Here is a 27,457-nt window from a genome sequence, read left to right on the forward strand (position 1 = left end):
TTGCATTAAAAAAATGCTTTTGCGGACCGCAAATCATGTTTATGTTTTGAAATCATGTTTTGGCATGTGGCGCCACCTACCGCCGTCTACCAATCATTGCAGTCAGTAGAGTCTCGGCTGCTGAGCAACCACGGGTTGCCAGTTACGTCTGAGCTCCATAACAAAACCTGAAAGACCTCTGTATTTTGAATTTGAGTGTAGTAACCGTTTTTGGCCACATTCTTACATATGGTGCCTTTAAAATTCACACATTTAGACACCTTTTTTTTCTGACATGTGCATTGATATGTGTTCAGTGTGGAAATTTAGATATCATTAAATGTCTTCCGATGTCCAATACGCAGCACTCAAAATCTTACAAACCCTTATTTAAACCCATAAATAATTTATTGAAACTCACACTTGTGTACTAGTGGTATGCCCAAATTGTTGCAATTATTCAATAGTTAAATATTACTCAACAATAATGAATAATGCAGACAAACATTAATGCCTTGAATCACAGTGATGGGTGACGCCTTTAAACTGAGTTTTGTATTAAGGGGTTTTCTTTTGAACCAAACGGACATAAGTCTGGATAGTATCTGTCAAACAAAAACGTCTCAACGAAGAGAAAATGTGGTCATATATACACATATACATATTCATTCCTTCCAGATATTGAGCCAAAAATGTATCTATATAATCACATCTATATGAAGCAGTTCAGTTATAATATCACGCACACTGACGCAAACACTGAGGCTGAAAGCTTAATCCCGAAACGTTATTGTGGGCGTATTTAGGTCTCGATATACTTTGTCACAAGTGCAGAACGTTGTTGGTGTTTTGACATTTTTGAGCAACACGTGATATGAAAACAGACCAGTAGCAAATGAATGAAAGTATTTTGTGAGCGTGTAGATCACGTGTCAAACTCAAGGCCCGGGGGCCAGATGTGGCCCGCGAGTGATTAATTGGTCTTAAAAATCTGTGTTAAAATAGGTCTATGCTGCTTTAAGACGCGTGTTGACCATAAACTACATTTCCCACAATGCATGGCGATTGCGTTACCCGCAAAGTGACGGCACCGCCACTAGATCGCAGTGTATCATTGTATATGCGTCATGCGACGAGTGAAATTGAATAAGTAATAAATACAGAAAGTTATATAGCAATATGTTACGTAGTAGTTACCTTTATTTTACATTATATTTGGTTACATTTAGTTACATTTATTCTGTATGACAGTTACATCTGGCCCTTTGAGGGTAACCATGTGGCCCTCAGTGAAAATTAGTTTGACACCCCTGGTGTAGATGTACAAGTGCACGGTCATGGAAAAGCGTTCGAAAAGGTAGATGAGATCATTTACGACATTGCTGGAACATCTGAACGTCACTGCTGACACATGCCAAGCTTTGCCAAACATTGCTGACATCAAGATAACAGTGTGTCTCTGACCAGATCTAATGTGTGGGGGTTTTTAAATATCAGAGTGACATGCAACCTGCAGAGCCATGGCTGCCCAGTTCTGCAACCACACCGACTACACCCAAGTGAACTGAGCAGACTCTGATCATCTTCTCACGTTTCTTCGCCTCAAGATCTAGCTCTCTTTTAAGTGCAGAATGATTCAGCGTGTTCCCTTCCTGCTGTTTCATTAAAAAAATATATATATCAAAGATTGCAATTAGTTTGTTTGTTCCCATCATCATTTGCTAAATGTGAGAAAGGGGAGAAAGGAAAGGAGGGGAGAGAGCTGCGGCTTTGAAATGCTAAACAAGCTGCTTATTGTTCTTGGCCAGCTGCCTTACCCCCAAAAAAACAAAACCTAAAAAGAGTGCGCTCGTGCGAGTGTGTGAATGTATGCATGTATATGCATGTGTGTGTGCGTTTCCGTGTGCCTGTGTAGGAGGGGTAGGAGTGTTCTCTTCAGAACACACTGGCTCCAGCTGCTTGAGATCAGCAGCCAAGTTATTCACACAGATGACCGTGTTTGTGAAACAGTGCATGTGTATTAGGATGGTGGAGGTCAGATTAGCACTCAATGACAAAGAGAAGAAAAAGACAACATGTCCACGTAGATACCAACATTAAGCTCAATCATCAAAACACAGCTGTTGCTGTAGGTCGTGTAGCTCTGAATAACATTTTTGTTCTGATTCGAGTGCATCTTTGAACTTTCTGCAATCTCTTCTCTTGTGGATGGGGGAAAAACCATTACTTTTGCCAGAATTTTTTTTACTACGGAGTCATTGTTTTTGTCCGAAGGAAATTGCTGGTTACAGCTTTCCAATTGTGAAGATTTAGCTTCCTTTGTCTCAAATAACAGAAAGCTTAATAGCTGGTCATACAAAACACGCAAATGGAAGCCACCACCTTTGTGTCCAAGGGTTCATAATGGGCCCTTTTTTTCACCACTATTTTTCAGTGAACATATAGTTTTCCTCTGGGTCTGACTATTAGTGCCTTAGTGCGTCATTTAGAGGAGGGAATGCATGCTATTAAAAACAAATCTTTAGTATTATGAATACCATAAAGTTCAGTTCTAGTCATTTCACTCAGACGAATACGGTCTTTTTTGTGAAAACTACAATAGATCAAAACGGTACAAGAATGAAAACCATAATCTCTCCCATATTTTATTACTCATGTAATATTAATTACCCTGTTCTAAAGAACAGGTTAACTAATAAGCGAAGTTGCTTTTATCATGTCCATGTGTCTCACAGGATCAGTGGCAGCCAACTCAGCAGACATCAAATCAGTTCCTCAGTCATGTTCATCAGCTGTGCACCAGATAAGAGTCTGATTACTTCAACAAGTGCCTTTTGTCCTTATCCTTAAGTGTTTAACTAGACTACTTAGGTATGTATGTAATAAAAGAACTGATCAACTTGATATTGCCACACTCACTACAGAAACTTGCTCGACAGGCAAGGGTTTTCTGGTTATTTTAATTTATTGACAACTCCACAGTTGAGAAAAAGCACAAAATATATATATATAATATAATGTATTTAGATTTTCACTGTCACAACTGAAGAAGAGAAAATTGAAGATACGTGGTACAAAGAGCCAGGAACCCTCCATATTAAATGTTTAATTAATGATCTACTATACTATACTTTAATTGCATGAAACATTTTATTTCCAGGGACAATTGAGCAATCAACTCTCCTTCTCTCTGTGGAGCTGAACACCACCTGCTTGCAGGTATCTGATCATTTAACACCCAGTTAATTGGGCAATTTGATCTCCATCCATTATTGGTTAATAATAATGCAGCGACTTACCAGCTGTGTTTCCTGGATAAAAATATGTTCAGATTAAGAAACCACTGCAAATCTGTGGTTTTAAACGAATGCATTCTTAAGACCAAGGGGTCAGCATCACGTTTATTTGCAAATTCAGTAGAGTACATATGCACGATAATTAGGCCAAAGACTCTCAACTTAGTGGACATCATCATTTTTACTTTGGACAGTGACATCACTATGAATAATCCACACTGACAGGAACACACCAAATCTTCAACACCCATAACTGGAGCAAGACAAGTATTGGGTTAGTGCTTCTTTCTGTGTATGTGTGTGTGTGTCAGCTAAGTGGTTTTCAGTGCCACAGCCCAGAGGAGAGGCTGAGCCTCAGGCCTCTCCCCACTAACACTCATCGTGATCACATCATAGCCCTGAAGCACCAACAGCATTTTTAACAGCCTCAATTTTTCCTCACACACACCCAGATGTGTCTGCATATGAGATAAGAAAACGGTAAATCCAGGTAGCCAGACATTTCCAGTCAGAGCTGTCATTAGTCACCGATAATGTGGGTGTTACAGTAAAAAAAACAAAAAACAACAGCATTAGAACAGCTTGAAGACCACTATAATTTGAAGATAAAAAACTGTCAAATGTCACATCAACATATTAGAGATAAATGCTCTAGTAGCAGTGAATAGGTGCCCGTTTTATGTGCATTTTGCACACAAAACAAAACGGTAAATGCAATTAAGTGTAATTGACACAGATTTGGCAAATAAAGGATGACATTTTGACAGTTCTTGTGACTGAATTGTCACACCAGTATTTAAGAACTGGCAACATCTAATGTGAGACTGCAGATTTGAAAGAATGAAGAAATGGAGGACTCCATTTGGAACGGTCTGTCCATTTGGGCAGCTGTAGAAATACGATGGCACAAGACGATGGGCTCCATGAAACAGGGCTTATTCTAATGGCTACGCAAACCACACATTTATAACAATGACACACCTGTGCGAACATACTTATGGGTAGTAGCCTATAATACATTTCTGCCACTAAATGTTCCTAAATATATCACGTAGCACCTTTAAAATTTGAGTTACATGTAAATGGAAATCAGATTTTTAGACACAAGGTTGCTATTATGAGGTAGTATTTTGACACATGACAAAATGTTGCTAGTTAGAAAGCATGTGGAAAGAACAAGGCCACTGCATAAGCAAATGAAGTGGTCGCTCAGGGACAATGTGGCCCCCAAGATGAGCAATTAGTAAAATATTATATTATAAGTCAATGACGATCAGAGAGAGGTGCCATACTATAACAATATATTGAAAATGAATGGTGGTCATTGCTTGCATACAACCTATGAATTAGCAAAGACTGACAACAGTTGGTGATGGTGGATCACAGGAGAGTGAAATCTATTTGACGTTAGGGCCTGAGCCAGCTCTGCACAAGTGAACAGTGATTTGACCATAGAGCGACACCGTTAGGTTGAGCATTTAGCAGGTAGGCCTCAGCGTGGCTCCATCTATAATCAGCCTGTGCCACGGTGCCACTTCATGAACAGGATATTATGTGTCACACCCCCTCCAGTCGAGTCGTCGCGACGTCTGATTTCGACACGGCCCCACGGAACATACAGGACCCAGAGAACCAGCCCTCTCTCTCTCACTCGCTCTCTATGATCACGTCAGTTTCGCCCGAGTCCACCATGGGCGCACCTTCCGCTTTGACAGTTGCGTAACACACCGGCCCTGTCGCTTTAACCTCATTACGCATACGATTGATGATGTGTAGTAACATGGCTACGAGATCTGATAGACGTTCAAATGCACAGTAATGACACCGGATCTACGGTAGACGTTCTGAAGACCTGGGCTAATGCCAGTGCTACCTTCCACTGGCCCGGCACTGCCCGGCGCGGCCTGCTAACCCTGCTAACCAGGGCTGACTGGGCTCACGCCGGGGCGCGCAGTGCGTGCGTGTGCCACTCAGTCAGTCAGCACCGGGCCAACCTTAGTTAGTGATACAGACATAATTCAGTGCTTCAATTGAGAACATTTAGGGACAACGTGTAGTTGACAGTGTGTCTGCATGCTGCATGCTGAATTACTTACTGCTGACTTTGACGCTGCCGAAAGCAGAGGGCTGCGGCACTGGCTTGCAGCTCTCCGCGAAGGATGTGGTCCTGGGCCGACCCGACATGATCCGATCCCTTCGATTCTCTTCTTTGGAGACAGTGGGTGACTTGCTAAACGGCAGGACTGATCGATTGGCCGAGTCTTCTCATCCAAAAGAGGATGCCAGTAAACGAATATCAGCGTAATTCACAGGGAGGACAGTCAAAACCCCCTCGGATCCTTCACACCGCTTCGCTATCACCGAATCAACGAGCCTTTTCTTTTGCCAGCAGCGCTCAATCAGAGCATCGTTTCCTTCTTTATGGTCCAGGTTTTCTGTTCAGCGGGCCTTTGAAGACACGTCTCCGACTGAAATAGTCATGAATCTGGCCTCTCCCTGTGGCTCCCCCCGCTATTAAAAAAACAACTGCAGTTTTCCTTGTGGGAGCAGAATCCGCTTCACAAAGATGACTTTCAGATGTTCAGAGTTAAAGATCCGGTTCGGGTCACGGCAAATGTGGCGCTTTTACCTTGACGATTCGGGCACATGCAGCTCCTCTTCATATCCCGATGTGGAGGCTCAATGATCCGACTGCCATGGCGGCTCCCTCGCTATACGCTAGCCTACAGACGGTCCAACGGAAAACCTGCCAGTTGACACAGTTTTACTTCGGCGAATTCAGCGGCTCACGGGTCGCTTAAAAACCGCCGTTAAATGTCGGTGTCTCTACGGAGGCCCCGGGACAGCGAGCTCTCCGGTAAAACGTTGGTCTGCGAGAGCGGAGCGCGACGAAGCCGAATTTCTTTTTTTATTCCTTCCCCATAGGTTTCAAGCTCGCTGTCTTTGTCGCTGCCTACCGACACTACGCCATTTACGTAAAGGGAGAGAGGGAACCCTCCGCGGCCGTGGGAGGACGTTCACGCTGCTGGCGTAAGAGTAAAACGGGAATAGAAAAAATGTGAACGCGCAAACAGCGAATCTGGGGAGGCCAGTTGAGCCAATCAGAGAGGCTATCCTTTAGAAATGGGCGTCGACCGCGGCCCATCGGTCCAATAGGAAGGCGGCTTTCGAGCACCACATGGCACGATTTGCATGGCACCTCCCTCGTGACTTCAAAGGCTTTTCCCCACGCCGCGGCAGGAAGAGTGGGCGGATCTGCTTCCACGACGGACGACTGTGTCCGCCAATGGAGGCTCCGGAAGCAGACCGTCTGTTCAAATGGAGCCAGCTGTCACAGTGCACCAGTGCTCATGCTGAACTGTTGCTATGTTGGTGACAAAAGCCTGCCTATATATTTTTTTACACTCTACTACTATTATTACTTTCTAATCACCAGGCAGTTTAATTACCCATGGAACATAAACGTAGTAAGAATGTCACCCCACGTGTTCTTCACCTGCTGTTGACCTTGCGTGTGTCTCATGTCATGGCACACGGAAGTTGTCGATCCACTGCTGCTTCCATCACCAAGTTCAAATGTGACTTCTGTATTTAAACACAGTGTTGTAATGTGATGAAGTGCAAATACTTTGACTGTACTTAAAGGTGCCATATGTAACAATGTGGCCAAAAACAGTAACTACATTCAAATTCAAAATACCAAGGTCTTTGAGGTTTCGTTTTCTGACGTAACTGGCAACCCGTGGTTACTCGGAAGCTGAGACTCTACTGACTGCAACGATTGGTAGACGGCGGTAGGTGGCGACACATGCCAAAACATGATTTCAAAACATAAACATGATTTGCAATCTGCAAAATATATATTTTTTAATGCACATATTTTGTCTGTACTGTTGTTGTTGGTGAGTTCAGTTTGTTATATGAACATTATTCCTGAGTCTCTGTGACATATTAGGAGGATTTTATGACCAGTTGCTTTAGATTTATTACATGATGCAACTTTAAGTACAACAGTCACATGTCTGTACTTTATTTGTATTTATAGCAACTTTTACTCCACTACATTTACTAAATAAATTGTGTACTTTCACTCCTCTTCATTTCCCTCTAACTATCTTTATTAGGGTTAGGGTACCCTAACTAACCCTAACTAGGTTACCCTAGGGCAGGGGTGTCAAACTCATTTACACTGAGGGCTACATCAACATAATGGTTATCCTCAAAGGACCAGATATAATTGTCATACAGAATACAGAAAAATACTTGTTTTTGGTTGTTGCTTTTGTGAACACATTCTGCTGCGATCACAGTCTCAATCTCAATTTCACTCGTTGCGTGATGCGTTTACAGTCATACACTGTGATCTAGTGGCGGGATGCCATCACTGTGCGGGTAACGCAATCCCCATGCATTATGGGAAATGTACTTTATGGTCAACGCACACCTTAAAGTAGCATAGACCTATTTTAACACAGATTTTTAGGACCAATTAATCACTCGCGGGCCACATCTGGCCCCAGGGCCTTAAGTTTGACACACGTGCCCTAGGGTAACCTAACTAACCCTAACTCTATTAATCGTAAGTATCAAATAAAATCAGAAGAAGAGTTGGTAATGATCTGTATTTATAGCACTTTTCTAGTCTTGATGAGCTGTTTACACTACAGTTTTACTAGTCACTCATTCACACTCTTCAACATGGGGTTAAGTGTCTTGCTCAAGGACACATATATATAGACTAACAGAGCTAGAAATTAAACCCACAACCTTCCAGTGGAAAGACAACTCGGCCTATCACTGAGCTACCATGGCTCAACCCTTTACTTCAGTTATACTATAAAAAGTGACTTCAACTTCAATACTTGTACTTTTACTCAAGTATCCCTTTTACGTGCTTCATACAAGACTGTTTAAAACCATGTGTTAGGATTTGAGTGACACAAACGTGGCAGCAGTACACCCTGTGACCCTGAGCAGCCCCTGTATCCAAGCGAGCCACAAATGTGAGATAATGTGGCAAACACATTCTTAGGACACACGCGTGAGGATGTGTTTTTATCAGCAGAAACTATCTGTTTTTCACTGTGTCCTCAATGACGGTGACAGTTTTCAGGTTGGTTCTCAGAGACAGTGGCAACGTCATGAACTCACACAAAGTCAAAAACATGAACTATCCTTTTGCATATCACCATATTATAACTCCCTTTGCTCAACTCTCACCTCTGTACTGTACATAACAGGCCACAATAGTTTCATATATCTATATATGTTGATTTGTATGTATGCATTACACAAACACATTGTGAGGTATGACATAACTACTTTGACTTTAACCTCAGATTTGTGAAATTCATGAATTATCTATAGCTCAATGAATCTGTCAAACCAGATTTTGTCATTTTCTACGCATAAAGCGATTAAAAACCACAGTCGCCTCTTTTCTAATCATCTTTTTAATTAGCTGACATTTATTACAATAATTGACATAATTACCAGATTATCCTATGATGATAATCTCTTTGTCCATATTGTGCGTAGTAGTTATTTGTGTTCCTGTGCTTCTGCCTCAAATGAATGTCATTTAATAAAATTAACTCAACTTATATACAAATGCATGGTCATTTTTGTCTAGTCATGATACATTTGACATAAATAAAATGCTTTCTACGTTGTTCCCTGACCTCTTCACCTCCTTTTAAACAAAGTGATTTTCACAATCTGGCAACCCTTCATTATTGTTTATAGTGATGGCTTTTAATTGAAGAACAAAGCACTTGTAGATGCTTTATTAATCAGAAACAAAAGCACTAGATACTATTTATCCCATTATAAAGGGCTTGTTAGAAAGAGTTCAGGCTTCTTGAATGACCTGAGACCATTTTAGGTTTTAGTCTATAAGATCTAATAACCATCTTTTTCTTTAATTATGTAATACGGACGGTAATAAATGTTGAGCGACTGAACTATTTTTATTCGGCCACTTCCTCAGTCCTAAACAGAATGCAGGTCACTTATCTTTGGCTTGGCAGGAAAGCCTTTCTGTTGCTGGAGTGATGCTGGTATTCAGTCTTTTGTGTGGTTTATTTTATACTCTGTGCTTTATAGCAAAGGATATCCCTCCCAGGCTGTCCTTCAATGGCTCGTACGCAGAATGTGGAGCAGCGGCGTCTCAAAAACTGCCAGCGAAGCGGAAGTAATGGAAGACGCTCCTCGGGCAAAAACGAACACAGAGATTGGAGAGTGGATAGTGGAAAGGGAGAGAGATGGACAAATCAGTGAATAGAAATGTATAATATAGATAGTTTGTGATATTATAGAACATGTAAATGAATATTTAGTTTATTTGTTTTATTTAACGGTGCAGGACAAGATACAAGACAATGCACAAACTGTGCAAAAACAACAGAGAGTCATCTGCATCCATATGAGCACACCGGAAAACATATAATGTGACTCTGGACATGCACGTGTAAACAGGAATCGGTTTATAAAGCACTGCTCACAAAAAACAACAACGGTGAGAGCAAGGTTTTTTTCCGTCGAGGGAGCTTAGCGACGCCCTATGTATGGAGAAACTTAGATAGTAGATAAATAGAAATACACATAGGCAGACGGTCAATGTTTGATAAGTGTAGGGGCCAGTCTTAAAATACCTGAAGGACTTGAGAGAGGTTAATGTTACAGTATGAACGATTTCTCAAGGCGATACTTCCTGTCATATACTGTCCATTTCATCTGATGTTGGATGTTTCAGTGTATTTTTGGTTCTGATTTTGTTCTATGAATTTCCGGCTCATGCTTGCACTTTTTTTCACTTTTTACAGTACAGTACCCAGGTTGTGTGGAAGTCCAATCCACTTAAGATTGATGATGATGTGCCGTGTTTGTTTGTTTAAACTTACTTTGTGTAAGTATCATGTATTCTACCCGATGTATACTTGGTAATAAAAAGAATATATTAAAGAGGTCAAGAGGTCAAACTGGAACCTGGAAGAAAGTTTTAACGGGGTTTCTCATTCACTGCTGATTGTCGAATTATACCCAATAAGAACAGTTCAGGAAGTGAATGTGAGTAACTGTATCGTTATTTCGAGGTCTAAGTTTCTGCTTGTCCAGACTGCAGTTCAAACATATTCAAAACCAGCAGTGAACGATTGTCTTTGAGCATTTCCCACAGTTCATATTATTCTTATAATGAACACAGCAAACTTGGGTCAGAGTAATATTTCTCAAGTGTCAGCATTTTATAAACGTTGCCATTTTTGTATTTAAGATGCAGAGTGAGCATGAAAAAACAATGCACAATGGTTTTCTCACACACTCACATGTGCCATACTCACAAAACTGGGTTCTCTGAATTAATATGGATAATATTAATAATAATAATTTCATTTAAAGTGTGTGGTGTCTCATGTAAATCAGCTATAGACGAGAAGCATGTGACGTGTTGTATAGACGTTGTAGGCATTGGACAAAAGTGAGACAGAGAGTTATTCTGTAAATTAACTAATAAATATTAAAATAAATATGGTCAGTATGATAGTTAGTATACTGCACATTTCGAAAAACCTTCAATGTTTCTTCTCTGCCTTTTTGTTGTTGCACTAAATGTGAGACTTTAGACATTTCATTGCAATGTAAAAGTTTTTATCTGACAGCAGAAACACACAAAATAAGGCCATACGTGATATTAAAAAGTAAACGGCGGCGTTTGCGTTCAAGCTACAACAAATGAAGTCTACAAACCCTCTCTTCATACAGAACGCACCAAACATTTCCTATTGAAAGTGATGCAAATCCACCACATTCCCATCTAAATGTGTCAGTCCATGAGTTTTTCAGACATTAAATTAAAGTGCAGTAAAAACCTATGTTCATACAAAGGTGGGTTTGAGGTCTTCTTTAAACACCACAGGGTGCGAGGAGCGGTAGAGGCTGGTGTAGCCTTCGTACTCGCCGTCGGAGGAGTCCGAGGAGCTGTCGGAGGAGAACGCGGAGCCCCGCTGCAGACAGGAGTCGCAGTAGGGACGGTGGTAGTAACAGTAGTCCGTTGAGCTGCTCGAATCAGAGTCCCAGGACCCACAGGAGTCTCTGATGTGTCTGCGGTGCTGCTCTCTATCACCAGCTGCCTCCACATCGCACGGAGCTGCGTGATCGTGTTCTGCACAGCGCTTTGCTGAACATCTGTGAGATTTTGGAACACACCTCTGATGTTTTCTTATTACACCATGCCTTTCTGATTCCTCCTCCTCCTCCTCTTCCTCCTCCTCCTCCTCGTCTAGCACGAGGTCACTGTGTTGATTCTGGGTACCATCACCGGTGACCCCATCGAGGTTCTTGCCTGGATTTTGGTTTTCGCAGGTTTCCTTTATTTGTTCACATCCCGTGTAGAAGCACGGAGAGGTCAAAACTCTACTCGATGGACTGAACGGTGGCCGCCGTTTCCTCATCGCATATGGGGAGATGCTGGGGTAACGAAAGAGAACAGGCGGATGAGGGGAGCACGGCGTCCGCAAGGAGAGAGGCGAGGGTTCTGTGAATTTTATCTGCGAGGGCGTCCTGGCTGCTGTTTGAGCAGGAGAGCGAAGCGCACTTTCTATGACTGTGTCCAAACTGAGCTCCTGGAGGATTTCCTGCAACTGCTCACTGCTAACAAAGCCGGTCGGTCTCAGCTGAGGTGTGAGGCCACTGCGATTGCCAAAAGTTTCCACCGGAAAGGGGTTTAACCCTCTACGGAACTGTAGGGAATTGACAAAGTTAACGGTCTCCTCTGTCGTCCTGAGCAATCCAGAGGACGGGACTGACACAGGCTGTTTGAGATCATCCACAGTTCTGGATCCAGCTTTGCTCGTGTCTGCGGTGCCAGGGATTGACGCGCTCTTTTGATTTACACCCGCACACACATCAGCGGAAAGCGGGGACGACGCAGTGGGACGCTCAGGAGGTGACAATGCGGCGGCGGTGCAGTGAGGACGGGAGAGTTGTAATTCATGGTCTCTTTGAGGTAGAGAGGAAGAAGAAGAAGGGCCATCAGACTGGAGCTCTGTGGTCTGAGTGGAGGAGGAGTTGAGGTTGGTGGTGGAGGAGTCCATGTCCTGGTCCTCGCAGGGCTGGCTGGCTGACATGAGGCGCAGGAGTTTGTCCTTGGCGTTGGTCACCTGCTCCTGGAGACTGTCGATCACAGCGTTTTTCTGGAATGTGCATTGACAAAGGCAAGAAAGGAAATTTTTGAGATGTGGGGGAAAACGTGCTGTATGTGTAAACAAGAGGGAGGGGTTAAAGTGACATGGACTGTTAGAATTTGAACCCTTTAACACCGAGCGTATTGCAGACGACACGTTTGTGCAAGCGCGATTTGCATTACCGTAATTGCATGACGGTTTGCCCTATCGGAAAAATTCCAACGGTTTCTGAAAGCTGAGACGTGGTTATTACGGTAATTTCGGTAATGAGACAAAGACTCAAACAAATGTTATTTAAAATATGCTTTACCCTGTTTTACAAATTTCAAATTTAACACGCAAAATCGGGTGTTCATGTACAACGACAGTGTTTTTGTCTAAATAAAACTTTGGTAACACTTTAGATTAGGGAACACATATTCACCATCAACTAGGTGCTGACTAACATGCATATAAGTAGCATACTAGCCCTTTATTAGTAAATATTAAGCACGTATTAACACCTCATGTAGGAAAAATCTTCCTCATCTTCTTCAATCGAATTCATGTCGTAATAGAGGTAGAATTAGGCTATGTAGAATAAGGTGTTAATACGTGCTTAATGATTACTAATAAATAGCTAGTATGCTACTTATTTATGTTAGTAAGCACCTAGTTAATGGTGAATATGTGTTCTCTAATCTAAAGTGTTACCAAAACTTTCACCAACAACAACAGGACAGACAAAATATTTGCATTAATTAAAATATTTTGCAGACTGCAAATTATGTTTATGTTTTGAAATTATGTTTTGGCATGTAGCGCTACCTACCGCCATCTACCAATCATTGCAGTCAGTAGAGTCTCAGCTGCCGAGCAACCACGGGTTGCCATTAAACGTCTGAGCTACAATGGCGGAGAAAGCGAAACCTAAAAGACCTTGGTATTTTGAATTTGAGTGTAGTAACCGTTTTTGCCCACATTCTTACATATGGCGCCTTTAATACACTACTTTAACATTTAGTAAATTGTAAATAACTGCCAGGTATTAAAACTTATTCTGGAACAATGTTCAAAAGCAAATACTCATAGGACATTTTCTGGTCCTTTTATGGTTAAAATAAGCAAAAAAAAAAAAAAGTCCAGACAGGCATTTTGAGGCTTAGTTGTTAAAGGGTTAAAGAGACGTGTAGTGTAATTCAGAGACAAATAAAAATAGAATTTAAAAGACATGCTCACAAAAATGAAATGGCAGACAGTACTAATGTAGCACCTCATTAAGGAGCTTCTTCATGGAGTTGTTCTCCCCCAGCAGGTAGTAGATCTCATCCTGGCTGTACACAGATGGCTGGCTCTTGCTGGGGCTGCTGAAATACTTCGCCATCTGACCTGGGTTGTTCTGATCCTCTTCAAATTGCCGCCACTGGGTCAGCTGCATGGTGGAGAGAAAGAATGGTACAGCTTTATGTGACAGGTAGCACATAAAGAAAAAGAGGGCGGTGCACCAATTAGTGACAGTTCTATATAATAGTTATAGCTGCTGATTTTTGTTCAGGGAGGTGGAATGAGGTGAGTGCACACACCTTGTTCCATTCTGGTGTGCAGGGAACATAAGTGGGCAGGGACAACTTTGTAGCCCTAAAGCTGTTTTGTTAGTGTATGGTGTTTTGAATGTGATGGAAAGATTTATTGTTCTCATGGACGTGAGGTTTCCCTGCAGCGTAAAAAAGGCGGTCGGTAGTCACTCTGAACGCAGATAGACATACCAGGCATTTTAAAGTATGGTCGTGAAATTCAAAATGTGTTTGGTAGAAGCGGCACCAGCGCCCCCCTGTGACCCACATGTGTAGGATAAAGAAGACGGATGGATGTTTGGTACAAGCATCAGCCATATTATTATATCCAATTAAATTCAAATGGAACACCAGAATGCCAGACTTTGAGCATGGTGTGGTTGTTGGGACCAGATGGGCTGGTCTGAATATTTCAGAAACTTCTTGAAATTCTTAAGCACAATCATCTGTAGGGTTAGTAGAGAATGGTATGAAAAAAGAGTGAATATACAGTGAGTGGCAGAGGAGAAGGGCCAGACTGGTTTGAGCAAACATAACTCAAATAACCACATACAGCCACGGTATGCAGAAGACCTTCTCTGGATGCACAACACGTCAAACCTTGAAGCACCTGGGCTAAATCAGCAGAAGACCATACCAGGTGCCACTTTTTTGATATTAGGACTCATGAGGTGCTTTTTATGAGCACTCACCTCATTCACTGAGCTCATATATCTTAATGTTTGCAGTTGAAATAAAAATGTGTGTCCTGCTAGTAACTGGTGCGAGGTAAGTTTAAAGGTGCCATATGTAAGAATGTGGCCCAAAACGGTTACTACATTCAAATTCAAAATACCGAGGTCTTTTAGGTTTAGTTTTTCTGACGTAACTGGCAACCCGTGGTTGCTCGGCTGCAGGGACTCTACTGACTGCAGTGATTGGTAGACGGCGGTAGGTGGCGCCACATGCCAAAACATGATTTCAAAACATAAACATGATTTGCAGTCTGCAAAATATATTTTTTAATGCAAATATTTTGGCTGCACTGTTGTTGTTGGTGAGTTCAGTTTGTTATATCAACATTATTCCTGAGTCTCTGTGACATATTAGAAGGATTTAATGGCCAGTTGCTTCATATTTATTACATAATGCACCTTTAAGGTTGGGAATATTTCAGAGCTGAACTTCTGCAATCAAAACCTATTTGCTTCTCACTGCTTCTTTCGTAACTCACCGTGCAGGTGACCTGGCATTGGTGTAACTGTGGAAATACACGTGCTACAAATAAATGTTACCAAATCACCTGCCCAGGTGTATTTGAGTGCATTACTCATGGCTCAGATATTTCCTTCATCTCCATTGGAGATGCATTCCTGTATTGTCACACAAACTCAGTGCCAGACAGCCCAGAGACTCATAAACCTGTTTGCAATAGCCTACGTGGTTTTGACTCATAAACACTTTCTGTGTGAGTCACACCGATTGCCTTGATCAATCAAAAAAGAGGATGTCCGTCATTCATCTGTCTACCTAAAGTTTATCCCTGTCTGTATTGGTTTCCTGTTTGCCACACAATTCAGCCTAAATAGTCAAATGAGATGTTCTACAAAAATACCAGTGTCATCCCCAGAATCATGAAAAAATAAATACAGACAATGATTCAAATACACTTCACACCCCTACCCTGTGTGTGTGTGTGTGTGTTTCTAACCTGAGGCACAAACAGCATACAGTTAGTCGCCGATGTGCAGATGAAGATGGCTCCAGCCACAGTGCTGTAGACCAGGTTGGGCCACGCCTGCAAGAAGACGGACACGGGGACGACCACAGCTGAGGAGAGGGTGACCAGAGTAACGGCTGTGATGATGGTGGGCGACTGGTTGACTGGAGGGTGGCTGACGTTGCTGGTGAGCCCTGCCAGATAAGTGCCATAGAGGAGAAGACTTCCCTGAAAAAAGATCCAGGAACACTTGTTAGTTTGCTGTTTATGTTGGAGGCACTATTCATCTTTTACATATTAATATAAGACTTAGTGACTGATAAGTACTTGATTTTTTTTTCTTCTTAGAAAACAGTTATTTGGCTGTACAACCTCAAACATCTGCAGCAGTTCAAACATTCAAACACCAAAATTAGAGAAGTGTGTAACATTATGAGAGCTGTGTGGAAGAAATGTACACTACTGTTCAAAAGTTTGGGGTCACTAAGAAATGTCCTTATTTTTTAAGGAAAAGCACTTTTTTTCAATGAATATAACATTAAATGAATCAGAAATACACTCTATACATTGTTAATGTGGTAAACTGTCTGGTTTTTAATGGAATATGTACATAGGTGTATAGAGGCCCATTTCCAGTGTTCTAATGGTACATTGTGTTTGCTAATCATGTTAGAAGGCTATTGGATGAAAACAGTTTTGCTGGTTCTTTGACGAAAGCAAAGTTTGAAGAATAAAAATCATTATTTCTATTCTTGTCAATGTCTTAACTATATTTTCTGTTAATTTTGCAACTCTTTTGATTAATAAAAGTGCGACTTTTAATGGAAAACACAAAAAAATTGTATAGGTGACCCCAAACTTTTGAACGGTAGTATAATATAATACAAATATGTATGTTTGCATAGGTGTATGATTTGGCCTTAGAATAGACTAATATTAATATTATGTACTTATGGAGACCACCATATTGCCTTGTTTCTATGGTCTGTCACTAATTTTCTCACACTGGACCTTTAATTCCAGTCTCTATAGTTTACATACTGGTCTTGATCTCCATCAAGTCACCTTCTGGTATACTGTCGTTAACTGCATACATGTTGCTTGAATTCATTATTTCTGAATAGAGAATAACTATGAATATGTAAATAGATCAAGTGACTAAGTTACTGCACTTGAATAAAAGAGAGACGACTAACCTTCTGAACAGCAATAATGATCGCCCACAGATAAGAGTATCCAGAAGAACAAGAGTCCATCTGTGACAAAGAGTAGAAGATGCCTCTGTCTGCGACCTACAATAGAACACACACACTATTAGTGACTTTAAATTGTATTATGTTTGGCACATAAAGTTGGCATAATAATACCCACACTGTGATGTGATCAATCAACAATCAAAATCTGTACTGCTTCATAAAATAAAAGTCTACCTTGACAACAGCCCCGACAGATCTGGAACACCTGATTGGGTCTGTGAGGTTCCAGATGGTGAGAACCAGCAGGTCGACCAGGATCAGCAAAGCCACCATGCCCATCAGCTGTATGTCTCGGATTATCTGAGGCAGAGAGTCACAGATCTCATTAAAAACCAAACTCATTCACCATCCATATAAAGCCACTCACTGTGAGATGATTCTGTGTTTCGATAGTATCTGGACAAAGGTCTACTGTTAGCCTCCTATGAAATGCATTCAGTGGCTCAAGGCATGAGATCGAATTCATTTATATGGAGCATATGCCTGCTCACATGGTTGGTGTAGCTGTTAGCACTCTTGCATTTTCAGCAAGAAGACCCAGGCGGAACAAGGGCCTTTCTGCATGAAGTATGCATGTTCTCCCCATGTGTGCATGGGTTTTCTCTGGGTTCCCTGGTTTCTTCCCACAGTCCAAAAAAACATGCAATATGGAGATTAGGCAGATTGGACACTCTAAATTGACCTTGAGAATGGACTTGCAAACTTTTCCAGGGTGTAACCGCCTATCACCCTATGACAGCTGAGATTGGCACAGTACCCTCATGTGGAGGATAAAGCGGTAGAAGATGGATGGATGGAGTATATGCCTTAATGGGGATGTGGCAAAACTGGTAGAAAGAATTATAGGACTGCACTCTTAGAAATAAAAGTGCTAAGTTGAACCATATAAGGTTCTTCGTCTTATCCTCATTGGAGGGTTCCACCAAGAACCCTAAAACCCTTTATTCAGGAAAGTGGTTTTAAAGGGTTCTCTGGATCAAAATGGTTCTTACTGGAACCATTAGTGTTACCAAGAACCGTTGAAAAACCCTTTATTCGGGGAAAGGGTTCTTCAGAAGCAAACAGTTCCAGGTAGAACCTCAGCCCTTGTAGAAGGACCCTTTTGGAACCCTTATTTCTAAGAGTGTATAATCAGACAGAAATAACTTATATAGTGCATTCCATGGCCTGAAAAAGTCTTCCATTCATCATTTTTAGCTTTTTCCCCCCCCACATTTTTTTCTTCTAACTTCTATAGAATGTAAAATAACAGTGACAATTTTAAAAATGTATACATATATGTATATGTGCATCCTGGTGTACCTGTATGACAAAATATAGCAGTTACAAGGTCCTGCACCTGCTTAAAGAGACATGACCAACAGGTCAGAAGAAGAGCGCGCCTACCACTCTCTTGTCCGGCAGTCGCTGAGTGAACACTCTGTAAAGTCTCCACGTCTTCCCCAAAATCGGGCAAAACACCAGGGTGCTGCCGACACACAGCGTCCACATGCGAGCCTGCAGAAGAAAGCACTGCTTAAATATACTGACAGGGATTTATTCAGCGACTTTATGGAGCAGTGAGGAGAACGCGAGCGCTTACTTGCAGCACGGCTGTCGACGCTCCACCTTGTGAGTGCGGTCGTTCGTCGACAGCAAACAAGAAGCCACTGCTGTAAGTGAGGAAGCTTCCTAAGAGAGTCAGGACGTTCAGATTGGGACTGGACATCTTCACTATCCTGAGGGTAGAAAAACACGCCACAGTTTCAGTTTCAGAAAAAAACGGCTTTTTGTGGTTCATACAATGTGTGCTTCTCACTCTTCACTCCTCGCTACCTGTTGTTTTTGAAGCGCAGGGTGAAGAGGAGGAAGCAGAATGCCAGCAGGATGCCACCACAGAGCAGCGTCCACACCACAGCACTCAGCACTGGGGAGAGGGAACGCCTCGGGAGCTCCACTGCCATCTGTGCGCAAGACATGTACATGAGGATCCTTTAGAGTCACATTGAAAATATTTTGTAAACTAAACATCATTTAAATGTTGTTGTGTGTCTTTTCACTTTAGAGCAAACAAAACATCCAGAGTCAACATTTCAGTTGAGTAAACACAATTTAATTCAATCAAACACAGCCACAAACATCTTACCACTTCCAATTTGTAATATTTAGGCAGGTTTATTGGCAGAAATTTAATCGATATACTATTTCTAAGTGTGTATAAATGTGCAATCACATTATGTAATAAATCTAAATTAATTAATTAACTAATTTAATTAACTGGCCATAAAATCCTCCTAATATGTCACAGAGACTCAGGAATAATGTTCATATAACAAACTGAACTCACCAACAACAACAGTACAGACAAAATATTTGCATTACAAAAAAATCTTTTGCAGACTGTAAATCACTGTTTATGTTTTGAAATCATGTTTTGGCATGTGGCGCCACCTACCGCCGTCTACCAATCATTGCAGTCAGTAGAGTCTCAGCTGCAGAGCAACCACGGGTTGCCAGTTACGACAAAAAACGAAACCTAAAAGACCTCGGTATTTTGAATTTGAATGCAGTAACTGTTTTTGGCCACATTCTTACATATGGCACCTTTAAGCAAGGATCTTGCAATATGGAGGTTGCCATCTTGTGTCTCCATGTTCGTACAGCAGCCAGAACATAAGCCCAATGTATAAACTGATGAAGAAGGAGGAGGAAACACCAGAGGAAGTATGAGAGTGGAAGAAAACTTCATCTTTAACATGAACATGATACAGATGTACTCTAAATGAAAGCATTCATGCAGAGACTTTGACAGGTAAAATGATCAGAGGTGCAGAGTTGATGCCACCATGGTTACGCCGCGGGTTAAAGTAGGGGAAGAGTCTTTCCTTGAACGAGTATCCAGTGTACGAGTAAATATGGGAACCGGAGTCCGCGTTGTAAAAGGAAACCTGGCCCCACTCCAGATCCACAAACACCCCGACTCTCTGCGGCTTCTCCACCAGCGGCAAACAGACGGGAGCGTTGCTGAGCGCCCAGTAGGTCTTGTCACTTCTCATACCCAGCGTCCAGTAGCCTCTTTCTGGGTTCAGCATGCTGCCTCCTTTTCTGTTGACAGATTCGAGCCCAGCGCCGACATCCCACTCCGTCTTCCCTTTTACCTGAACCTCATAGTAGAACCTGCCAGAGGAGAAACCCTCCTTTCCCAAAACACTTACACCTGGGTAAAATCTCTCGGGGTTGTCAGGAAGACTGAGCGCTGTGTCGCCGTGAAAGACCTGCTTCTTGTTTCCAGAGAGCACCAGTTTAGGATGAGCTGTGTCGGGGTCCAGAGTTACATCCACAGCACACTGTTGAGCCCTCCGGAATTCTATCACGCACAGCCTCTTCACCTCACTTTTCACAGTCTCCTCTATCTGCGACGCCACTCTCCTGACTGCTCTCCTCACCAGGCCCACGTACACAGCACTTCCTACATCAGGGTTATAAGACCGCTCTTTGGTCGCCGACAGTGTGGAGAACGCCGGAAAGCGCTGGAGAAAGTAAAAGTGGTCCTCGGTGCGCGACAGCCGCTCCAGCTCTGCGCTGGTTTGCCTCAGCTCATCGATCTCCTGCTGTAGCTCAGCGATGATTCCGCCGGCCCTGCTCTCAGCTCGTCTCTGCGTTGCCCAGATCAGCTCTGCCGCCTCCGCTTGGCCTCTCTGGATAAGCTGCAGCAGTTTGGTGAAAACTTGCAAACTCTCCTCGGTCTCTCTGTCTGAGTTCCCCCCGCTGAGCTTCACGCGTTCATCGATTTTGCAGATTTCCTGCCATCGACCGTGGATGTTTTTTTCCACCTGTTTGCGTATCTTTCCGATCTGCGCTCTCTTGCCGTGGCTCTGCTCCTCCACAGGAACGATGCGATGAGCCTTGTGATCTCTCTTGACGCAGAGCTGGCACACGTATGTCTGGTCGGTGTCGCAGAACAGGTTCAGGAGTATCTCGTGCTCCTTACACACTCTGTCTCGCATGTCCATGGTGGGATTAATCAAGCGGTGCTTTTTGAAAGTGCTGAGCATATGATGGGGCTCCAGATGAGTCTCACAGAACGAGGCCAAACAGTCCAGACAGGATTTAAAAGCCTTGACTCTTTCCGCAACGCACACATCACATGAAACATCTCCTTCCCGGCCCAAATGCTGCTCCTCTTCACCTTTATCTCTTTTTTCCAGGGACTCCTTAAACTGAGAAGCCAACTCAGAGATTAAGGTGTTAACTTTGAGCTCAGGCTTCTTGGAGAATTTCTGCTTGCACACGGGGCACTGCGACAACTTAGCACTCTGCCAGTATCCCTGTATGCACTCGCGGCAGAAGTTGTGTCCACACGGGGTGGAGACTGGCTGGTTGAACAAATCCAGACAGATTGGGCAAAGAAACTGCTCCTTTGACAGCGCAGTGCCAACAGCGGCCATATCTGAGGAAGAAAAGCAGGTGGGATTTTAGGGAATATGTCTCTGTTGCTTTTCTTTTTGATAGTGTTGATACCTGAGGGCCAATTTAGGAACCCAACGATTGAAATCCCATTTGTACAGTTTCCACTTATTGGTCTGTATCCAGTAATGTCCAATAAACATTTCACAAGCTTAGTAGCTCCTGGATTAAAACTATCAACTGTAATTCATCGCGGGCCGCCAGAAATTTTTCTGCGGGCCGCACTTTGAGAACCAATGTGCTATATCATTTGTGCTAAAAAAATCTGACACATGTATGGAGTTAAATCGTTTCTGTCGGCCACACAAAACGTACGATTACAAAGAAGAATCCATTACCATATTAAAATCAAACACATCTCTGTTAGTGTCCCCTTGTGTAAACATGATAACTACACTTTTAAACATACATTAACATTGTAAAGCATGGAAGAATCCAAAGAGACAGCTCACCTTGTTTTCATGGAGTGTAGCACGAGGAGGGAAAGAGTGTGTCTGAGTTGCTTGACACGGTGTCACTGCCTGCTTCAGTTTCTATTTTTTCTTGTGCCGCGACATGCCATGTTGCTGATCTCTACTTACCAGATGATACTAAACATAGCTTCACTTGTCCTCCCCCAATAACATTCCCACATATCTACGACTGAACTGAGTGGATTGATACCGACCACATGACCAGTACACGCAAAATGCTACTTTAAAAGTTACAATCTCATGTATTTGATAGGTGCACCCATTTGATGCACCTATCAAATACCAACATTTTGCAGCAATTTGGTGTGTTTAGGCATGCAGACATGGTCGAGGCGATTTGCCGAAAAAAAGGAAGTTTGAGATTTTCTCACGCGTCTGTCTCTAAACTCCCGAAACTCAGAAAAAATGTAGTGAGCAGCAGTTCTCTGGGAGACAAGGCCGGGTCAATGTCAAAGGAGAATGCCAAGAGTGGTTTGAGGTAATAGAAAGCCAGGAGAGGCATGAGCTCAACCCTTTACAGGCAGAGAGGTATGCAGAAGAACATAATGCACAACACATTGAGCCTCGACGCAGATGGTTAACAGCTGCAACTTTATAAGATAGATAGATAGATAGATAGATAGATAGATAGATAGATAGATAGATAGATAGATAGATAGATAGATAGATAGATAGATAGATAGATAGATAGATAGATAGATAGATAGATAGATAGATAGATAGATAGAGAAGTTACCATGCTGACAGTGCATAGCCTCTGCAGCACTTCGAGGCCCTCCTGCCTGTTGACCCCTGAGTGGATGAAGCAAAGAGGGGAATCACAGTGGGAGCTGCAGTTCAGCTCAGGCTCCATGATTGACCCCAGTCCGTCCACTTTTACGCACACATCCTGTGGAGCAAACAAAGAAAGCACACACACACAAAGGTTGTGATGACAGTCACAAAATTACAGGCAGTGATGATGCACAAATGAAGTCCTGCGTCTATTTCCTTCCAGCTCTGCGTTGCACTTCACTGTTGCAGGACGTGTAGCCACCACAGTGTGGTGCTCTCACAGAAAACTCTCATTTTGCATGACATTTATATAAATCAAGGAAACATACCACAGCCACAAATCAACACTCAAAAAGAATCAAATAAAGGTGAGGATGATTAGGTGTTAATGTTTCCCCACCACAAAACAAATGGAGTTGCCAGCACATGGGCTGTTTGACAGGAAGTCTCTGTGTTTCTGCTTATCCTCAGTTTCCACAGCAACTACGTCATCAGGGCAGAGAGTGCACCAGCCGACACACACACTCACACTCTGCTGTGACACATCAAGACAGAGAGAGAGAGACTGGGACGACATGCTGCACACTCACAGTTTCACTGTGGGCCTCACGGGCTGCAGCTATCATTATTTATCTGAGACTGAATCCATCAACGATCACCAAACAACTGTTTGTCACTTCTTGCCGTAGGTATTTATGAGGCTAGCTGCGCTGCACTGACACGTTAGAGGTTTAATTGTGCGGCACAGTTTCACCTGATGCTCTGGGCTGTATCCACTCGAGACTGAGAGTCAGATCAGTGCGAACGCTGCCGTGACTCAGGCTCCTGATGTTGTGACTGAGTCCACTTGTATTGATAGAGTTTTGCAGACAGGTAATAAGTGTCTATGTGAAAAAGCGTGTGATTAGGAATCATGCTGTGTCACTGTCTGTAACATGACTAAGATGACCTTAAGATTACGTGACGGGTTCTTAAACAAGCAGAATTCAAGAATTGTTCTTACACTAATTTTAACATATCACTTTAATAATCAACAACAAAAAAATGATCCAGAATGTTATGAAAAGCGATTATAAATATAATAAATACATTTAGTTTCTTTATTATTATTATTATTATTATTATTATTGTTATTATTATTAATATTATTAATAATAATAATAATAAATGACTCTTTTATCAGTTTATCTACAAGCCAAGTTCCCTTTCCAACTAAATTCTAATGACTATGAAAACAGACAAAATGAAACTTTACATTACAGTTTTTCTCAATTGTTTACACACAAATACTGGTACTTGAGACACAATGACCACGACAGGTAACTCATGCACCAACCCCCCTGAACCAACTCTGCTAAACTACAAGCACAATTCCTGCTTTACACTCAAAGTGCAGTTCTAAAACACACTTTTCTCAAAACACTACACACAATTCTCGGCCCTGTGATGGACGATGGCGAACTGTCCAGGGTGTGACCCCGCCGATCGCCCTATGTCACCCTGCGACCCTCCGGTGGAGGATGAAGCGGTAGATAATGGATGGATTGTTTTTATACTCAAAACACACAAATACACAGTAACAAATATATTTTATTCCTATTTATTTCCCACAAAAACAATGTACACAGTGTCCATCCCAACCAACACAAAGTTGCACACACAGTGGTCTACATACAAAACAGAACTCTTTTATGCTAACGCACTGATTGCAAATTGTAAACCTGTGTGACAGGTGTTTTCCAATGTGATGAATTTGCATAGTAGGGAAATTAACTTTAGAATTTTGAATGACTGTGTTCCTTGTGAAAACAACAGATTTTTTTCTTCATGAAAATTGTGCCAAATGCAGAGAATTGTGTGCAGTGTTTTGGAAAAAAAAAGGGGTGTTTTAGAACTGCAATTTGAGTGTAAAGCAGGAATTGTGCTTGTAGTTTAGCAGAGTTGGTTCAGGGGGGTTGGTGCATGAGTTACCTGTTGTAGTCATTGTGTCTCAAGTACCAGTATTTGTGTGTAAACAATTGAGGAAAAACTGCAATTAAACACAGGAGTTGCTAAATAAATATTTTATTTCATTTTCATCTTTGTAAAAAAAAAAAAAATGTGTCTTATTTATCAATATCCCAAAATGGCCCAACATGTCATGGTAAAATCTATGAAAAGTTACTTAATATTTATTTTAATGATATAACATATAATGGTTTTAAACTATAATAAAAATCAATGTGAGTTGCCTCACTCAAACACGTTTTCGGGCAAAATATACCACAGTTTTACAGCAGACTTACATAGTAATTACTACTAAGCAGTCAAAATGATTGAAACGTGTGTCTGTGATCAAAAATCAAAGATCACAGAGCATACGACAGGTTTTTATGTTTGAAATGCCTTATATAGGTCTATCGAGTGAAACCCAAGGTGATTTATTTCCAATAATTGATGGTGTTAAGAGAACAATGAAGACCTCAGCGAAGCATGTGTGGGAAATGTCTGCAGTTCCTGTCCCTGTCCTTTCGTCACTGTCCAATTTTAGATCACAGTTCTGCTGCTTCCCGCAGGAAAAGGCCGGCAGAGAGAGGCATTTCCGCCCAGTTTAAAAAAAAAAAAAACCTGCATCCATAGATTTCAGCTCAGGAGAAACCCCACAGAGGTCAACAAAGGTCGGGCCAACATCTAGCTTGGGAGGGGGGTCACAGTGCAGCCACTCACGCAGAGGCCGACTTTGGCTTTACGGACATGTTTTGACAGTTTCCGAATAAACATGAGGAGTGTATTTAACGTTCCGAAGCAACCACAATACCTGAGCTATCTGTGGCCTTGAACGTCTTACTAAAATATTGGGGCGGGTCTACATTGTGTGGAGTTTAGCTTTCACTTTTTAGTTTTTTTAAACTATGTACTTTTTCTAACAAGCCTCTGAGCTCCAACATGCAGACCTGAGGTTTTGGTCTGTACCTTAAAACTTTAAACAACAAAAAAGAGTTAAGCCCATGCATTGTCCTGTCAATCTCTCTGCTTCTCTTCTAAGATTAGAGGAGCAGGCTCTGTCAGATGTAAAGCCTGATCCAGGGGCCAATATTCAAACATTCCTCCTCTGTTGGTAATCCGTTTATACGTTTATTCTTTAAGCTGCGTTAGAATGCAATTTACTGACCCTGAAATCCCACCACAGGCCTAACGCACGTCCAGATACAGGCTGATTCTTTAAAGTGGTCACTGTGTCACACTTTTATCAAGGACAGAGCTGAGGGAGCAACAGCACCAACGCTGGACCACACAAGCCACACAACAGAGTCCACATTCATAGACCTCAATTAATTAAACATCAGTTATTTTGACAACTGATTGAGTGTTTTGTTTCATAAAAACAAGAGAAATTACTTCAGCTTCTTCAATATTAATATGCTTTGGTGCCTTTGCTCCTTTATGACTGGAGCAAGTCAGTAAAGACTGTTTCCAATCTTTGGTTTGGGGACAAAACATTGCATTTAAGGTCATTTTTTTGTGAATTGGGAAACAGATTTTTGTTTAAGTTTTTATAGTGAGTGGTATAATAATTATTATTATTAGTAGTAGTAGTAGTTGTTGTTGTATAGCCTTTAGTTGTCACTACACTCTTAGAAATAAGGGTTCCATAAGGTTCCTTCTACACGGGCTGAGGTTCTACCTGGAACCATTTGCTTCTGAAAAAACCTTTCCCGATAAAAGGGTTTTTCAAGGGTTCTTGGTAACACTAATGGTTCCAGTAAGAATTTCGACCCAGAGAACCCTTTAAAACCCCTTTCCTGAATAAAGGGTTTTAAAAGGGTTTTAGGTAGAACCTTTATAAAAAGGGTTCTCTGAGGACAAGCTGAAGAACCTTATATGGTTCTACTTAGCACTTTTATTTCTAAGAGTGTAATAACATTCAATAAATGATTGAACTAACTGGAGAATGATCTGTTTTAGGGCCTAGAGTCGACTACTGTATCATAGTATTTAATTAAAGCCAGGACTTATATCATCTGACAGTTTGACTGTTCGCCACCGGTAACGGAATGGTTCATTTTTGGGTGGTAAGGTGCGTAAAAACATGTGCTCACTCAGAGCTGCATCCATTAAATGCAAACAGGTTAAATACTATAGCAACATAACAGAGAATCAGAATAAACTGCTGTGTAAAACAAAATAAGGTAATAAAGAAAAGAGTCCATATAAGAATATAAGTGACAGAAAATGAAAAGCGCAAACCTCGGTGTCCAAAGCGCGCGGTGGCTCCCGTCGCTTCTTTCCGCTCCAAAGTCCATCGCGTAAAAAGCGCAGACGTTCTGATGAAAGTCAAAAACTCTGCGTGATCTAACATCGCTGCAGATCGACTCCCATAACTAGGCGAGCTAACACTGATCTGTCAAAGTGTCTGTCAACACACACACGCAACACACACACTCACACACACACTACACACGGACACCACCCGAGGGGAACGAGTGTGTGTGTGTGCCAGAGAGAGGGAGACTTCATGTGAGCATGGAGAGAGAGAGAGAGAGAGAGAGAGAGAGAGAGGGAGGTGTGTGTGGAGGAAGAGAGAGAGGTGTGTGTGTTGTGTAAATGGAGAGAGAGAGAGAGAGAGCTCCATTTACAATAAATAATGCCAACAACAAACATAAAGCAAACACAGCAACACAATCACAAAAACACAACCTCTTTCTTTCTTTCTTAGTTAATAACATGACCAGCGTAACAAACACAACACACAGAAAACACAATTAATACATGGATAAATGGGTAAATGACTAAATATCTATGTCTGTCTGTCAGTGCAG

General features: G+C 42.0%; 3 protein-coding genes across 3 annotated transcripts in view; all 3 read right to left on the reverse strand.

Annotated features, from left to right (window-relative positions):
• gsk3ba (glycogen synthase kinase 3 beta-a) overlaps window positions 1–6,099 on the reverse strand; it is a 32,131-nt gene extending 26,032 nt beyond the window's left edge. Inside the window, exon 1 of the mRNA XM_083908278.1 lies at window positions 5,372–6,099. Within this exon, the coding sequence (XP_083764404.1) occupies window positions 5,372–5,459 (88 nt within the window). The 5' untranslated portion in view covers window positions 5,460–6,099. The remainder of the gene's footprint in view (window positions 1–5,371) is intronic.
• Window positions 6,100–11,126: 5,027 nt separating this feature from the next.
• On the reverse strand, window positions 11,127–27,066 carry gpr156 (G protein-coupled receptor 156). The gene is made up of 10 exons (XM_083908621.1): window positions 26,886–27,066; window positions 22,621–22,773; window positions 18,781–18,908; window positions 18,548–18,683; window positions 18,352–18,462; window positions 17,140–17,265; window positions 16,906–17,001; window positions 15,701–15,937; window positions 13,710–13,868; window positions 11,127–12,466 (listed from the first exon to the last, which is right to left on the reverse strand). Exons 2-10 carry the CDS (start codon window positions 22,735–22,737, stop codon window positions 11,150–11,152), a joined length of 2,427 nt encoding a protein of 808 aa, XP_083764747.1. The 5' UTR covers window positions 22,738–22,773; window positions 26,886–27,066; the 3' UTR covers window positions 11,127–11,149.
• On the reverse strand, window positions 19,082–21,894 carry LOC310943108 (E3 ubiquitin-protein ligase TRIM21-like). The gene is made up of 2 exons (XM_083908622.1): window positions 21,864–21,894; window positions 19,082–21,394 (listed from the first exon to the last, which is right to left on the reverse strand). Exon 2 carries the CDS (start codon window positions 21,390–21,392, stop codon window positions 19,737–19,739), a length of 1,656 nt encoding a protein of 551 aa, XP_083764748.1. The 5' UTR covers window positions 21,393–21,394; window positions 21,864–21,894; the 3' UTR covers window positions 19,082–19,736.
• Window positions 27,067–27,457: the final 391 nt, after the last annotated feature.

Source organism: Microchirus variegatus (genome assembly GCF_963457635.1).
Source record: "Microchirus variegatus genome assembly, chromosome: 22".
Taxonomy (NCBI): Eukaryota; Metazoa; Chordata; class Actinopteri; order Pleuronectiformes; family Soleidae; genus Microchirus; species Microchirus variegatus.

Excerpts from the sequence above, each read along its gene's own strand:
- gpr156 (XM_083908621.1), bottom strand. The coding sequence starts at position 22,737 with ATGGAGCCTGAGCTGAACTGCAGCTCCCACTGTGATTCCCCTCTTTGC. Across the intron at positions 18,684-18,780 it reads CTGCGCTTCAAAAACAACAG|GATAGTGAAGATGTCCAGTC; the intron begins GTAGCGAGGAGT and ends TTCTACCCTCAG. Across the intron at positions 17,266-18,351 it reads GACTGCCGGACAAGAGAGTG|ATAATCCGAGACATACAGCT; the intron begins GTAGGCGCGCTC and ends TCTCTGCCTCAG.
- LOC310943108 (XM_083908622.1), bottom strand. The coding sequence starts at position 21,392 with ATGGCCGCTGTTGGCACTGCGCTGTCAAAGGAGCAGTTTCTTTGCCCA.